Raw genomic sequence first — 16,865 nt, 5'->3', positions numbered from 1 at the left:
TATAAATACACTTTCTCAGACTTTATTTATTTAAAATATCCAGTTGATAGAAGCTCAGGAAAGATGAGGAGAGTCTGCATATGGTTCCTTTTCTTTAACTATGTAAATTGTCTTAAATGTTTAAAGGTGTACTGAATTATCATAGGATAATCCTCCAAAAAGACAAGTAGTAAAACAGAGAGGCAATATTTAGAATAGAAATGTGTAAGCAGAAGTCAAGGGGATCAAATGTTAACAAGAAACTCAGAGCTTAAATTAGCCAGAGAAACTCAAGGAAATCTGAATTTTTTTTTTTCAGTTAGTAAGCTGATCATTATTCCCACCGACGTTTATTAAATACCTGCTGTGTGACAGGTGCTGCTTAGGCACTGAGGATAAAATAATGTTTATGAACAAGATCCCTGCCAGCCAGAACTGATGGTCTGTCAGGTTAGTGAGCACAGTAACTTGTGGGTGAGGCAGCCAACTGGTTTAAAAGCTGAAGCCGCTGAGAGGCTGATGTACAGGAGCTCTGCTGCACAAGGGAGAGGAGAGACATAAAATGATAAAGAACAAGAAATAAAATACTGGAAAACAATGATGAGAAAGAAACGGCAGCTCTGCAGGGAATTAACGGCAAATCCAGGAGGAAAGGACAAGTCCATATGGGATTGTATTTCAAAAACTACTTCAGAATAGCATTTGAATAATGTTTTACAAACTCAAAATTTTAAATTTTCCCAACCACTTTCCCATGTGTCAAATCAGATCATAACAGTGAAGAAGACTTTCTTTTTATCTTCATCAGACAGATGAGCAGACTGAACTCAGGGCAGTTTAATGAGTTTCCAGAGATCATAGTGTTTCAGAGCTGAGTTTGAACTGCTATCAGCTGACTCCAAATTCAGAGCTTTTTCCACCCTTCTAGGACAGCATTTGTGGAGGAAGAGGGGAAGAGTTGCCCTGCAAATGTGATTGTGTACTTAGCCGCTTAGACATGTCCAGCTCTTTGTGACACCATGGACTGTAGTTCTCCAGGTTCCTCTGTCCATGGGGATTTTCCAGGCAAAAATAATGGGGTGGATTGCCATGCCCTTCTCCAGGGGATCCTCTAGACCCAGGGATTGAACCCAGGTCTCCCACATCACAGGCAGATTCTTTACTGTCTGAGCCACCAAGGAAGCAAATGTGATTGGTACAGATCATCTCAGCACACTATGTGTGTGGGGGAGAGTAAGAGCTCAAGAGACACATGTTGACATCATTAGGAGAGATCCACTGATGTTCCAATAATATTGAGGACAACAGCCGGTTTTGTAGTGAAATGTGATATGTATGTACACTTCCCACCATAACAAAGCTCAGCGGGAGCTGTTGCTGAATTCTTTGCTGGTTTTGTTCTGTGTAAACTATGGATTAACACCAGGTTTTATAAATGCTGCTCTTAGATCCAGCCCTTAAACTAAAAGTAACTGAGTGATTCTCTGTGCAGTGATGAATATGAGGATGATTTTATCTCATCCTAACCCTAACCGGAAGTCAATTTTGGACAAAACTTAGGTTGGAGATCTGAGAAAGCAAAAGTATATCATAGTATAATTTTTTTTTTCTGCAGTCTCACTTTCTCCTCGGGTCTTATCGAAGATAAGAACATTTACCTAGCATATAGTTTTTGAACATTTGTTGTTGTTGTTTTGTAATATAAAGTGCAGATATGGTATTGTTCATGTCTAGACATTTCTTAAGTATTAAAGTGAATTTGGAGAAAAACTGACTTGGAGTACTGTGTTCACGAATTTTCTTCTAATTAAGGCTAAAATCTTCAAAGTAAGGCAGTACTTGGAAATGAGATCTGAGTAGATTGAAATTGACCAGAAATACTACATAGGCTTAAAATAAAAGGACTTATAAAATGAAATCTCTTTAAGAAAATATTACTTTATCTTTTGTATAGCAATGGTCCCCAAACTTTCTGGCACCAGAGAAGACAAATTTTCCACAACTTGCCTGGCTTGTCTGGTTGCAGAGCACAGATTCTAGGTGCACGAGCTTCTGTAGTTGCAGTACGTGGGCTCAGTGGTTGTGGCTTGCAGGCTGTAGGGTATGTGGGCTTCAGTAGCTGCAGCACACAGGGTCAGGAGTTGTGGCTTGCAGGCTTTGGAGCTTGAACTCAGTAGTTGGGGCACATGGGCTTAGGTGCTCCTCGGCATGTGGAATCATCCCAGACCAGGGAACCCATGTCCCCTGCAGTGGCAGGCAGATCCTTATCCACTGCGCCGCTAGGAAAGTCCAGTGGAGTTGTTTTAATTCTGCTGCAGTTAGTGAACTTTCAGAAAGCCCATTCTTTCTCACCCTTTTACTGTTTACTTCTGTAAAGTGACCTGCATGACTGGAGAAGTGGCAAGGAACAGCACACAGAACAGTGGTCTAGGTCTGCAGTGGTCCAGGTCTCTAAAATTTATTATGCACGTTCTTGAGCAAGTCATATTGTATACTTTTCTCATTAATTTCTTCATTTGTAAAATAAGGTAGTATTATCTGTTGAGAGAATTAATTATAAAAGCATTTGATAAATAGAGTACTATCCAAATGACCCACTTAGGTAAGTATTGAATGTTGTCTGCTGATGCTTCAAAATTTGCTGTTATTTTCCCCATCTGCTCCCAAGGGAGGGAGCTTCCTGAATATGTGCCTCTGCTTTCTTGTTCTTTGGGTGAACAACACTGAATAATACTTAGCTTGTCTCTGATGACCGTATTTTACTTTGATTCTATCCTAACAGCATTCATTTTCTGTTCTCCTACAGTATTTTGGAAGTTTACTTGTCATTTTCTGTGTAGAACTGGCTTGTGGTGTTTGGACATATGAGCAAGAAATAATGGTGAGTTCAAAATGGAATATAACCACACTCTGAAACAGTATTTGTGCAGCCTTTTAAATCAGATACTCTGGATTTGTTAGGCACATGATTATTAATTTGAATGTTTATGCTTTCTGTCACAATGCATACTCCCAATACTTCTAAAATGTACTGTTTTCTCTCCTGTCTCTACATCACAGTTCCAAAGTGTAATTTGTAATATTTCATTTCCTCTACTCCAATATATGTCTTTAATCCAACAGATTGCTTAGACATGGATATAATAAACCAAAAATAATATATGTTCTTGAATAATGTTATGAGCTTCTGAGTGAATAATAGGAAATGTTCACATTTGCAACAGGTCTTGAGAAATCTTGAAAAGCTACTTGAAAACCTTATAAAATGCTGACTTCAGCTGTAGGCTGATGTCTAGAAAACATGCCCTTCTGTTTACAGCAAGCTGAAGTGTCTTCTTCCAAATTAAGAAGTGTGTGTTAGAATGAATGAGAATGAGAGTTTCTTAACCTTAAGGTTTTAGCAGTCATGTTTGATTTACCACTCACACCTTTGCTCCACTGGGCATTATTATTTCTTTAATGTTTGCTCACTCCACTGGTAAAAATTGGTGCATTGATTATTAGTGAGGTTGAACACCTTTGTATGTCTGTGAAGGCTGGCTACTCTGAGCCTCATAGAAGAATTCTATTTCAAGAAGATGATGCTTTTTTCAACATGTAGTCTTTGGGTTGTGTATAGCAGGAGTCTGTCAGAGTGATTCTTTAAAATGCACAGTATAAGTCTCTAGGCCAGACCTGCTAAATTGGAATAGAGGGAAAAGGCAGGACTGGGTAGTTTTATTTGTGGCAAGTTCTCCAGATGACTCTTCAACATTTCAAAACTTAAGAGTGCTCTTTTTTTAATACAGAAGGGGTTTTTTTGTTTGTTTGTTTGTTTGATTTTTTACTATGTATTTATTTGTCTGCATGGCATATGAGATCTTAGTTCCTTGACCAGGGATCAAACCCTTGCCCACTGCAGTGGAAGCATGGAGTCTTAACTTCTAGATCACCAGGGAAGCCCCTAAGAGCTCTTGAGAAGAGGAAATTCCTTTACATTTCTGAGAGGCATTTTGGGAGCTGTGTAAGAAAACTGAAGACATTTCTGGTACTGATGCAGTTTTTAAAGATTCTATGTTGAATCTGCTACCGTACTGTGACTCTGTTTTAAAACTAAGCGATAATTACAGCCTAGTGGCTACTCTACATAATTCAGCTTACATGTAGGCTACCCTTTGGCACTGCCACACCTCTGAACCCCTCTGAAAATACTCATGCTTTCAATATGTGATAACTCTTAGGAAGAAGAGGGAATTTATGGTTATTTTCTTCTCTGTTAAAAATTAAAAAGTCAAGGCAGGTTCTAGCTAGTTTAATATAAAGTTAAGCACTATCTTCAAAACAAAATGTCCCATTAAAATAGGCTCTTGCTGTCTTTGAGAATCATATTTTCACTCTATCCCTAGAAACTTGGTTTGTTAAGGAAGTGAAGTGGTAATTGGGTCCAGGGACTCAGTTTTGGTGTCATTAATTGTTTCTGATTTCAAAAAACACATGGATCTCCTTAACATTTAAGAATAGGTAGCAAATTATATAATTCTCATCAATTATACAGTAAATTGGTGCTGGGAAAGATTGAAGACAGGAGGAGAAGGGGAGGACAGAGGATGAGATGGTTGGATGGCATCACCAACTCGATGGACATGAGTCTGAACAAACTCCAGAGGTTGGTGATGGACAGGGAAGCCTGGCGTGCTGCGGTCCATGGGGTTGCAGAGTCGGACACGACTGAGTGACTGAACTTAACTATATAATTCTCGATGGCCTCATTTCAACACTTTTGTTCTTTTTTGGTAATTAAAAGGTTTTCAAAGTGAGTTTACTTTCTAGTGGATTTTAAAAATGGTTTGTATAGTGTGTATGTCATATTAATATTTGATTAATTTCCTAAGTTATAACAAGTTTGAAATGAATTAATTTAAGTATTTGAAAGGAAATCTTTGGACTCTAATGTAATTCTAAGGAACTTGAGGAGACAGAAAGGAATATATATATTTTAGGTACTTTCTTCTATTCTATGAAGGGGTCATCGGCAAATATTTTCTTAGTATCACAGTGATGCTACATGGGTGTACACTGCTGTGCCAGCTGAAGCATACATCAGTGTTTTGCTTGTGTAAATCTCCTCCCCCCTCCATTAAGTCACCAGGATAAAATAAGGGCTGTTTAAAAGAGAAATGTGGAAAGTAGTCCCTTAGGAAAAAAGTTTGTCAGAATTTTTTTTATTGCTTTTGCACTAAGAGCAGTGTGAATGAAAAATGCCATTAAGGTTTATTAGCTGCCAAATTTTGCAGAACCCAGCCTTTACATAGAATGGGCTTTGTGCTCTTAGCTGTTCCACGCAAGAAGCCAATATACGTGTGTGTTTTCCTTCATGGCTAGATCACTGTATTTTGTGCCAAAACCTCAATGACCTCCTCTGTTTCTTGCTATATTTAGTCTCAGATGGATTGTGGTCACAAGAGGGAAACAACTTATATTTATTTTGGAAAATAAATTAAAAATAAGACTGTTCTAATAACCAGATCTAATAACCAGAAAGATCCTGATGCTGGGAAAGATTGAGGGCGAGAGGAGAAGGGGGGCAATAGAGGATGAGATGGTTGGATGGCATCATCGACACAATGAACATGGCTTTGAGCAAACTCTGGGAGGTAATGAAGGACAGGGAAGCCTGGCATGCTGCAATCCATGGGGTTGCAAAGAGTCAGACACAACTTAGTGACTGAACAACAACAATAACCAAATCAAGATATTTGGCGTCAGACAGCCTATTTCCCCATTATTTCTGTTTTTTATACATATTCACTTCCCATTCATCATTCCTTCTCTAGATAAAATCTGTCAATTATATTAACTGCTTCAGATTATACATTTCTAGAGAATTTGTTTCACTTCCATTTATTTTATGTTCAAAGGATATGAGATAATAAGAATTTATAGGAAGTAGCTTGAACTTTGGTTAGTTCTCTGAACTTTGTTGAAACCATATGAACACAAAGCATACCCAAATCAGCTCATTATTTAGGGAACAAAGTTGTGTGCCTAGATGTTGGGGTGTTTTCTTTAGTATTGTGCATTTCCAAGTAATAAAAATGAAAATTAACAAAGGAACAAAATGAAGATTTTTTTGTGGCCAGGAATTTTTAAACTACTATTGATATTACTATTGTTAAAAATAAGATTTCAAAAAGATATGAATCTTGAATTAGTGTCAAATTTGCTCAACTAAGCCCAGTTCATATTGCCCCATAGATCAGATGTGGATGTCTGTCTAGTCTCCTAAGAGTTACTTTAATATCACAGGTGTGGAGAGACTACGATTTGTGTGACCCCATTTTTCCTGTGGCACTGCAGATAAATCTATACAAACCCTTCCAAAAAGGTTGAAGAGGAGGGAATACCTTCCAACTCATTCTATATAGCCAGCATTATCATGATGCCAAAAACTAAACAAAGAGATTAAAAGAAAACTATAGATTAATGTCTCTCATGACAGATATAAAAATTCAAAACAATGTTTTAATAAATCAAATTCCAGCTATAAGAAAATCACAGCATGATATGCTGAAACTAGATTTCTTGCCAGCTGTTGTGTTGTGTACCTGAAGCTCTGTTGTGATTAAACTCTGTTAATTGCCTCTAAAATCCAATTCTTGAAAATGTATTTACAAGGTTATTCCAGAATGAGGCTTGACTTGAGCTGAACTCTTTCTCTTCTTAATTCTTCTCTGTTTATTTTTGTATCATAATCTGCAGTCACTTCAAAGAACAATTTCATAGCATTATGTACTCAAATCAAAGGGTATTTTTCAGCAGGGATCATTTGTTATTAGGAGCTCTTCAGGTGTATCTATAGAACACATTGCAGGCAGAATTCTTTACAGTTTGTGCCACCAGGGAAGCCCATAGAACACATAGCTTATTTGTTTGTGATTTCCTTAAACTTGATATTGGCATTAAGTGATTTCACATTATTTTGCTTAGTATGAAGTACCTCCTCATTTAGCACATGTAGAGATTATTCACTAAGTATTTAATAACCCTGAGTTAATTTAAACCACAAACAAATATAAATTTAAGATAGTATTTGTCAATTGCAGTATATTCCAAGTAAGTATATGTGGATGAGTCCATCAGTGACTGTGTTTGTGAATATGTAAACATATATGTGTCTGAATGTGGCTGTTTAAATGTTACGGTTGTTGATATTTTGTTTCTTTTAATTTCTAGGTTCCAGTTCAGTGGTCAGACATGGTCACTTTGAAAGCCAGAATGACAAATTATGGCTTACCGAGATACCGGTGGCTTACTCATGCTTGGAATTTTTTTCAGAGAGAGGTAAGTGCTACATTTTCTAAGGTAGAGGTTATGGAATAAATGGCACATTTTCATGAGTGTACAGAGCTTTGGCTTTGGTCATTTTCTCTGTGCTGAACAATTAAGCCCATGATTTAGTTACCACTGGTGTAGTTCTTTATCAAGAAATACTTGAAGTAGCTCTATGCCCTGCTTTTCTTCCCATATACATCATTTCCCCTTCATTTCACATGGTTCACATATATTTTAGAGTTTTTTAAAGCTCTTTTGCTAAACTACTGTACATTTTCCCTTTTTAATGAGAATTCCTTGATAATTACCCAAGCTCTATTTGAATGGATCATTTTTCATGATTTTTAGAGCTCTCTATAATTTAAACACCATTAAGAAATTTAAAATAATGGGTCTCATTGGGGAATTAGGACTCAGTATATCATTAAAAGCATAGCTTTTTAGAAAGAAAGACCTTCCTTCAAATTCCAGCTCTGCCGCTTACTATTACATGAGCTTCTGTAATTTTCTTAACTTCTTTAAGCCTCAGTCTCCTCATCTGCAAAATGGGGATAATAAAAGCCCTTGTCTCTTCTGGGTGTTGAGAAAATTAAATGGGATCCTGAGTTTGATCTCATTTAGCTTATGGTTGTTAACAATAACATTACAAAGTTAGGTGCTTTTAGATTTTTGTACTTACCTTGCATATAGCACCTCATCCCATCATCTTCTCAAAGAGGGACTATATTTAGTTGCTTAAAATCTGGTGACTTTAACCATTGATTCAAGCAAAGTTCTTCTCCCAAGCAGTTTCCTTATGACTGGAGTGAGATTCTCAGGTGACCAAGTATATCTCTTTCTGTTCATGTCATTTAACCCTGGGCTCCGAGTGTTTGAGGATCAGTGTCTTGCACAATAGATGTCCTGCTCTCTGCCCAGTCACTCTGTCTTGGATACGGGCAGAGGTTCAAGTCCAGGGTAAACTCCAAATCTGGCTCTTTGTGTTACAGTTGTTGAGATGGTGAAAATTATCATTGCAGCACAGATTTCCTGTTTATTTAAATGCTTCCTGACCTTGTTTGTTTACTTTTCATCTGTATTAAAAGCAATGTGAAGGGAAAATAAATGAAGCATGTGGGGAATTTATAGTAAGCTGTGTTCAGCTACTGCCCTGAATGGGTGCTTCCCAGAGCTCTTTATTTTCTGAGATTTGTGATGTAGACCATGATATTCCAAGTCAAAAAATAAAGTGAGGTGTGTTTTTTTTTCCTAATGGTACAAAGAAGGATCCAACGTAGGTAGACTGCATAGCACTGCAAACGATAGCACTCCTGTTTTTGGATTTGCTGTATATTAAGTTCTCTCCTCCATCTCGTAGGCCTATTTCACCCAAAAGGAGGTGGGGAAGACCTCTGGGCCTCCTGGAAGAGTTTTTGAAAGGCCCTTGTATTAATTCACTAGAGCTGCATCCATAGCAAAGTACCACAGACTGGGTAGCTTAAACATCAGAAACTCATTGTCTCACAATTCTGGAGGCTGGACGTCTGAAATCAAGGCATCAGCAGGCTTGCTTTTTTTTCTGAGACCTCTGTCCTGGGCTTGTAGATGGCCAAAGTCATCTTCTCCCTGTGTCTTCTTTGGTGTCATCCTCCCTCTGTGTTTAAATTTCCCCTTATAAAGACAGCAGTCATATGGGATTCCCTGGAGAAGGAAATTTCAACCCACTCCAGTATTCTTGCCTGAAGAATCCCATGGACAGAGGAGCCTGGTGGGCTACAGTCCGTGGAGTTCCAAAGAGTCGGACACGTCTGAGTGACTAAACAGCAGCGTATGGGACTAGGTCCCACCCTTGTGACCTTAGATTAATTAAATTACTTCGGTAAAGATTTTTCTTCCCAAATATGGTCACATTCTGGAGGTTAGAACCTCACCCCGTGAATTTTGCTGGTAGGGTCGGGAGGACACAGTTCAGCTGATAAGACTCTTCTCCCAGAATAAATTGTAGAGCTGAGAGCAGCCTTGTCAGGCAGCAGTTTTCCTGACTTTTCATTCGGTGTGGTTCAGGCATGCATCTCACTTTACTGGACACTCACTTGAGCCCTGGTGATATATATTCAGGACTTTAAAAAAAAATTGATGCTAAAAATGTATTTTTTTTTTTTACATAGAGGTGCGAGTATAGGCTTGGGAATGAATAGGCTCCATCACTCACTGATTGGTGATCTTGATAACTTACTTGACCTGTTCTTCAGAGCCTGTGGTTCTACTTATGTGACATGGTGGTGGGATTTTCCAGTTTGACAACATGTTAGAGGAGTGATTCCATCTCACAATGTGACTCTACAGGAGGCAGGAATAGTCTAAGGAGCTGTACTCCATAGTCATGTATGGTTTAAGAATGGGTGTGTGTCACAAGGGAGTTCTCAGGAAGAATTTCAGTATCAATTCAGTATCTTCTATTGACGAAGCAAAACAATTATGTAAAAAGAAACAATATCTCAGTGACTTATTAAAATAAAAAAGTGTTTGGTCCAGAACCTGAAATGCTTAAATTATTTGGAAAAGTCATTTCTGTGCAGCCCCTCACTTCGTGACAAGGCCAGAGAAATGGACTGTTCTATTGTGGATGGAGTCAGAGTGTTCCCAGAACTGTCCTCTTGTCATCACACAGAAAAACACACGATGTTAGGAAATGAGAAGTAGTTTTCCTCTGCGTGCAGGGATGTAAAAAGACTAACTTGGAAATGTAGTAGTTTATGATTTTGAGAAAGTTGTCGCTTGACAGGTGAAATATATGGTATTAAATTATGTTTGCCTTAATTCATGATGTTTGTGGTATAATTGTATCTTTTAGACAAAAATATATAAAAGGAAAATACTAAAATTATTTCTCAAGTTTCCTGAAAAATTTAATATTACTCATAGCATCAGTGATTCATCATTTATAGTATTCAAGATGATTTTTTTCTCTTTCAAAGTTAGATGTTTAAACAACTGTAAGCATGTTAAATCATCTCTTGTTTCATTTCACAAAAGAAGTTCTTAATTCTTTAAAGTTTATTTTAGATAAATTTTGAAATGGTGGGTTGTGATATTTTATGATGCAGAGTTAATCCTGAACACAGGTTGATCAGTTGGCCTACATGATTTGCAAAGCCAGCCGCTCTTGGCAGAATTCTTCTCAGTGACCGCCCATGTATAGTCCTTCTTTCTGACTGTATGGAAGAGTAATCCTCCTCTACCCCACGGCAGAAAGTTTTCAGTTAATTACTCTGAATCTAATCTAAATTAAGAAGACCTTAAGCAGTGTTTCTAAATCTTGGCCAGAGAAAGTTTTTGTTAATACTTGGTGAAATGAGACAAAAAAAAAAAAAAAAGACAATTTAGTTTGTCTTAATGTCTTAAACCCAACTTTAATCTAAAAGCACATCATTTTTTCTGAGATTATGGTGATAGGATATGACAGCTTTTTTCAAGATTCCCACTCAGTTGAATAAAAATTTGTCAGCCAAACCTATGTTTATATCTCAGAAATTTTTGGAAATTCAGTGGTTAATGAACTCAAGTTGGGTAATATTTGTGATGCGGGCTGTTGGCCAAAAATCTTTCTACAGAGATTGCAGAAACATTTAGTATAATATTTGAATTTGTGAAGCAGTTAAGTCGGTAACTAGGCAATATGCAAACAGATTGATCAACTATTCCCTAGGAGCTAGAGGCTTAACGTTAAATTTGTTTTGTTAGTATGTGTATGAATACTATCGCTCTATGGTCACTTGTAGAGGAGCTTACACTTGGGGAGTGAGTCTCAGTCATGCCTGATCTGTCTTCATGCATTATGGGCATTATTGTTCAGAATTGTTCCATTATGAAGTCCTCTCCTACATTTCTGTTGTCAACATAGAATGTGCACATATCATTAGGTGATGACAGAAGTGACTTTAGCTCTGGGTGCAAAAATTTAAGAAATCTAACGTTTAATCTCCCAAAAGTTAAGAAAATATTTTTGTTGTTTCTGAGCCTGACCAGTCATTCTTTTGCAGTTCAAATGCTGTGGAGTTGTCTATTTCACCGACTGGCTGGAAATGACAGAGATGGACTGGCCCCCGGATTCCTGTTGTGTTAGGGAATTCCCAGGATGTTCCAAACAGGCCCACCAGGAAGATCTCAGTGACCTCTATCAAGAGGTAAGGCCATGTGTCATTCACTTATCATGGAAGTAAAGAACCAACAACAGGCCAATGCATTTTCCTCTTCTACCTAAATATGAAGAACTTGAAATATTTTTTCCTCTGAAATGTGAAGAAAGAGAACCAAGCTAAAAATAAATATAAAAGTCTGAATACTGATCACATTTTAACAAAGAAAATTGGGAAAGATTAGGTTTTACAATTAATTGGAGTTTGAACTGTGTTATCTAGAACCAAGCTCCATTGCTACCTCCTAAGGTTGCTTCTAAAATAGTGTGTGACTAACTCTGGATTTTCAGGAAGACAAGGTTTGGAGTTCCTGAGCAGAATAGGTATTTAGGGCTTCCCTATATACTAAAACATGGGAGTGGGGGAGAGGAAGAAAACAAAGCAAAACAAAATCACACACACACACACACACACACACACACACACACACAATTGTGTGTTTCTCTCCACTCCCCAGAGAAAATGCTGTAATGCTGTCCTCAAGTCTTCAGGTCCCCCTGCTGGTTAATGATCACTGATGTTAGTTTTAGCTGGTTTAATGACTGATGCTCACTAGGATTCAAATCAGTTGTCAAATGGCCCAGAAACTTTCATAGTTACGTTTTCTGGGAGAATTTATCAGAATCATCAGTTATTCATTTGTCAGCAGAATCTTTCTTATTCCTTCATTTTTAACGGCGGCTTTCAAACTTCGTTAGGGGTATCCTATTTTCAAGTTAAAATCTAGAACTACATCATTCCAGTATAGCTGTGCTGTGCTTAGTCGCTCAGTCTTATCTGACTCTTCGAGACCCGGTGGGCTACAGTCCATGGGGATTTTCCAGGCAAGAATACGGGAGTGGGCTTTCATGCCCTCTTCCAGGGGATGTTCCCAGCCTAGGGATTGAATGCAGGTCACCCACATTGCAGGTGGATTCTTTACCATCTGAGCCACCTGGGACACCCAAGGATACTGGAGTGGGTAGTCTATTCCTTCTCCAGGGGATCTTCCCTGTCCAGGGATCGAACCCAGGTCTCCTGCATTGCAGGTGGATTCCTTACCAGCCAATAGCTACATGTTCCTATTTCAATTAAAATTAAACCAAATAAAAATTGCGTTTGCTCAGTTGCATTAGCCACAGTACTAGCCACCAAGTACTCCACAGCTACTTGGGACTAGCAGTTCCTATGTAGGACCACACAGATATAAACATCTTTACAGAAGGTTTTGTAGTCTTGATCTAGAATGGAGGCTCAAAATGTAAATCAGATGCCGGGAAGCTGCTCCAGCTGATGGGCTGGGATCATTTCCCAGATACCTCACCAGTCAAGCATCTGGGTACCACAAATCATCTTAACATAAAAATAACAAGTGACACCATTCATAATATGATATACACACACAACACGTATCTGTTTTTCCCTGGAAATACTGTTATTGTTCCAAACACCTTTTAGGGCATCTGCTAAATTCAGTTGTAAAGACACACAAAGAGAAAAATCAGTTTTATTAATTTATAGTGTAAATTAACAAATTTGAAAAAGATGCTGGATTACCCACACAAGTGCTTCATCGCATACATATCTTAAATATGAGTAACTTTTGGCTGTTAAAAAATTCATCTGAGAGGACAAGGCTATGTCACATTTAAGATATCCAAAATAAAGCTGTTTGGGCTCTGAAGACATGCCACAGAGAGAAGTGCCGAATATTTTTAAGAGATTCAGAATTGTGTTAGTCTTCCTAAGGTAGGAAAGTACCACAGTGTGAGTAGCTTAAACAAAACATTTATTGACTCACAGTTCTAAAGGCTGTATGTCGGAGATGAAGGTGTCAGCAAGGTCGGTTCCTTCTGATGCCTGTGAGGAAACATCTGTTCTGTGCCTCTCCCTCAGTTTCTGGTGGTTTGCTGTCCACCACTGGCATTCCTTGGTTTATAGAAGCATCACCCATGTCTCCGCTTTTATCTTTACATGGCAGTCTCCCTGTTTGCATTTGTCTCCAAGTTTCCCTTTTTCATAAGGACACCAGTCACACTGGACCAGGGGCCCATCCTTCCCCGCTATGACCTCATCTTAACTAACTCTGTCTGCAGAGACTCTCTTTTCAAATAAGACCACATTCTGAGGTTCCGGGGATTAGGGCCTTAACATATGAATTTGGAGGGGCTGAGAATTGTTGAAACAGCGGAATAACTCAGGTTGTTTATTTTAAAGAATAATCAAAATACTTGTAGTCATGCCCCACACTACTGGGAAGTATTGTGTTTAGATGTTATCATTTTAAGCATATTATGCTTAGTAGCATTTTGGCTTTGAATGAAAAGAATATACAAGATATATTGAACAAAGAATTATTTGTTCAGTGTTTCTTGAGTTCCTCAGTGATATGCTACATCTTTTTTGGGGGGTGAAAGCTGAATATTGGTTGGTATCTGTAGTAGGGATGGTCACCTAAATTCTCAATAGTTAAAGTCTTGTTGATTTCATAAAACAGGAGGTTGTGCTAAATATTTCTAAGATAATAGTAAATGCAGATATAATTGTGGATATTCAAAGACATTATAACTCACCACTAGGTTTTTTAAAAAAGCAAAGCGGATGATTATAGACAGACATTCACTTATTGGAATGTGAGCCCCAGGGAGTGCTGCCTCTTGGGATAAAAAAAAAAATTGCAGAATAAAATCCGAAACCAAAATCCATAAAAAGCCCCAGATGATTACAGAATAGATGTGAATGTACACATATGGATTGAAACCTATCAGTGTTCCTAGTGTGAACTTAATCTAATCCATTTGTTAATCCTTAGGAGTAGGAAGTCAATATGGAAAATTATTGGGCTACATATATAATAACTTCTACCTTCTTTGGCGATTAATACTAGTAACATGATTATAACCAATATTGATCCTTGAGAATGACAAAACATGGATGAATTTGCCATATCTTCCCACAAAATCTGAATATGGACAGATTCACCTCTTTTTTGTTGCTTAGTTGAGAAGCAATTAATTAAATATTTAATGAAAATTTTTGGTTTAAAAAGACAACTCACTTTTGCTGGTAGTATTTTAATGGTGCTTTACTTCAGGATGTCTATAATTGCTGTTACATGAATTTAAAGACTAAAAAGAGCTACACTATTGTGCATGGGCAAATTGATGATCCATATTATTTTAAAAGTTTTTTTCATATTTTCATCAAAGACTTTCAAAAGCAAGCTGACATTATCAGTTCTGAGATGTTCTATAGACAGACTTCCAGCAGAGATAGAGGTTCATTATATCAGAGTAACCTGCTTTTGCATTTTATAATTAATAACAGATGCTGATATTGATAATGATATAGCACATAATTATATGTATAGCTGACTTACAAAAGTGGATAACTTTGTAGCTTTATGGCACAGATACAATTAAATCCATCATTAAAATAAGAGTTAATTCCTTTCTGCCCTGGAGAACATGTTTCCTAATTGCAGTGTTCCCAGAGATCATCCACCTGAACTATGAGGGGTCTAAAAGGGTAAACAAGTGAGGAACAGCTATTGGTATTCAGGAAATTTATTCTGAAATAGTAAGTACTAAAAAGAGATATTTTGATGTCTCCTAATATTTCAAAGTTCATCATTCCGAACAGGAACTAGACTTATTCATTGTTGCTCCAAGGGCCAGAAGTTACAGGAAGGAAATTTTGAATCAATAGAAGGAAGACCTTGCTCATCAAAATCCGTCCAATTGTGATAAAGGTTCTCTTGTAAAACAGTGAGTGTCTCATCACTAAAAATATTAAAGTCAAGGTCAGATAACTATGTCATTGGTGAGTAGAATGGATTTTTAAATTAAGAGTGAATCCGGACTAGATGAACTTCAAGGTCCCTTTTATCTTTCATATTCTGTAAGCTTAGAGATAAGAACTGACTTTCTTCCTGCAGTCTTTCTTCAGCAGTCTGAAATCAAGGAAATAAATCATTCTGAACCATCTGGTGGCCTGCATGGTCCCTGACCCAATAATATTTTATGACATATTTGAAATCTGTGAAAAATGACAAAGTGGAAATAGAGCAGTAATCACACATTTTAAAAACATTTTTATCAGAGGTATTGTTTGGTTTGGCACACAGCTCCTCAAATATCCGTAATGAGCTATCCACTTGTATAAAAGTATACATTCAAAAATTCACAGATGAAAATATCTCTGAACATCAATTTGGTTCTGTCCCATTCATTCATTCAAAAATTTTGCTTACTGGTTTCCAAGTGCTGTTGTGAATGCTGGAGATAAAGTGGAGAATGTTGGAGACAAAAAGTTCTCCTGCAGTATAACTTATATTCTAGATAGACTTTTAACAAGAAAAAAATAGCTATAAAAGATCATTTCAAGTGGTGAAAAGCACTTTGAAGACTCTGAACAGGGCCATGTGCTAAAGAATGACTTTCTTGGTGAAAGTGAAGTGAAAGTCACTCAGTCGTATCCAACTCTTTGTGACCCCATGGACTGTAGTAGAATGGGTAGCCTTTCCCTTCCCCAGGGGATCTCCCCAACCCAGGGATTGAACCCAGCCTACATTGCAGGCAGATTTTTTACGAGCTGAGCCAGAAGGGAAGCCCAAGAATACTGGAGTGGGTAGCCTATCCCTTCTCCAGTGGATCTTCCTGACCCAGGAACTAAACCAGGGTCTCCTGCATTGCAGGTAGATTCTTTACCAACTGAACTATCAGGGAAGCCCTATGAAGGAATTACTTAAGACAGGCTGTTTAGGAACAGGTTCTCTTAGAGGATGACATTTGAACCTGGCCCAGTTGGTGACAAATATTCAGCCTGGCAAAGATCTTCTGAAGAGTATCGTTTTTGCCCAGAAAACTGCAAGTGTAAAAGCTACCCCTCCTTCAACCTGGAGGTGGCTGGGCCATGGATTCCTGGCTACTTCCTACCCTCTAATTTGATTTTTAATGTAATCACACTCTCTAAATACTAGGTGTGAGACTTGGCTTCAGTGAAACATCAGGGTTTAAGTTGGTAAAATACAGGACTAAGCTGCATCTCTTCCTTATCTCCCCTGCTGAGTTTTCCATCTTGTCAGCTACTAGAGCTCTAGACTTGACCGGAGAATAAGAAGAGAGAAAAAAGACTAAAGAAGGCTGGTAAAGTTAAAAGTCTGGGTGAAATAGGGACTTCTTACTCCTTGCCCAGGGACCTGACCCCAAGCCCAACCCTTGGATGGGCTTCAAGAGAAAAGTGATACTGTTGTAATCGTTTTTTATATTTTGCATGCCTTTTTTCAGCGACTGGTATCCATCGCTTTCATCAGCTTTTCTTGGGAAAAGACAATATACCTTAAAGTGTGAAGAACCACAGTTTTAGGGAATAGTTACAGTGTTTGCTATCTCAGATAGAAAATGAAGCAAAAACATC

General features: G+C 37.9%; 1 protein-coding gene across 1 annotated transcript in view; it reads left to right on the top strand.

Annotated features, from left to right (window-relative positions):
• The window catches only part of TSPAN12 (tetraspanin 12), a 65,436-nt gene that overhangs the window by 36,657 nt on the left and 11,914 nt on the right, over positions 1 to 16,865 (top strand). Inside the window, exons 5-7 of the mRNA XM_052638975.1 lie at positions 2,786 to 2,860; positions 7,192 to 7,299; positions 11,313 to 11,456. Coding sequence (XP_052494935.1) covers positions 2,786 to 2,860; positions 7,192 to 7,299; positions 11,313 to 11,456 — 327 coding nt within the window. The remainder of the gene's footprint in view (positions 1 to 2,785; positions 2,861 to 7,191; positions 7,300 to 11,312; positions 11,457 to 16,865) is intronic.

This window comes from Budorcas taxicolor, chromosome 4 (genome assembly GCF_023091745.1).
Source record: "Budorcas taxicolor isolate Tak-1 chromosome 4, Takin1.1, whole genome shotgun sequence".
Classification (NCBI taxonomy): domain Eukaryota; kingdom Metazoa; phylum Chordata; class Mammalia; order Artiodactyla; family Bovidae; genus Budorcas; species Budorcas taxicolor.
This window is presented reverse-complemented; position numbering and strand designations above follow the sequence as displayed.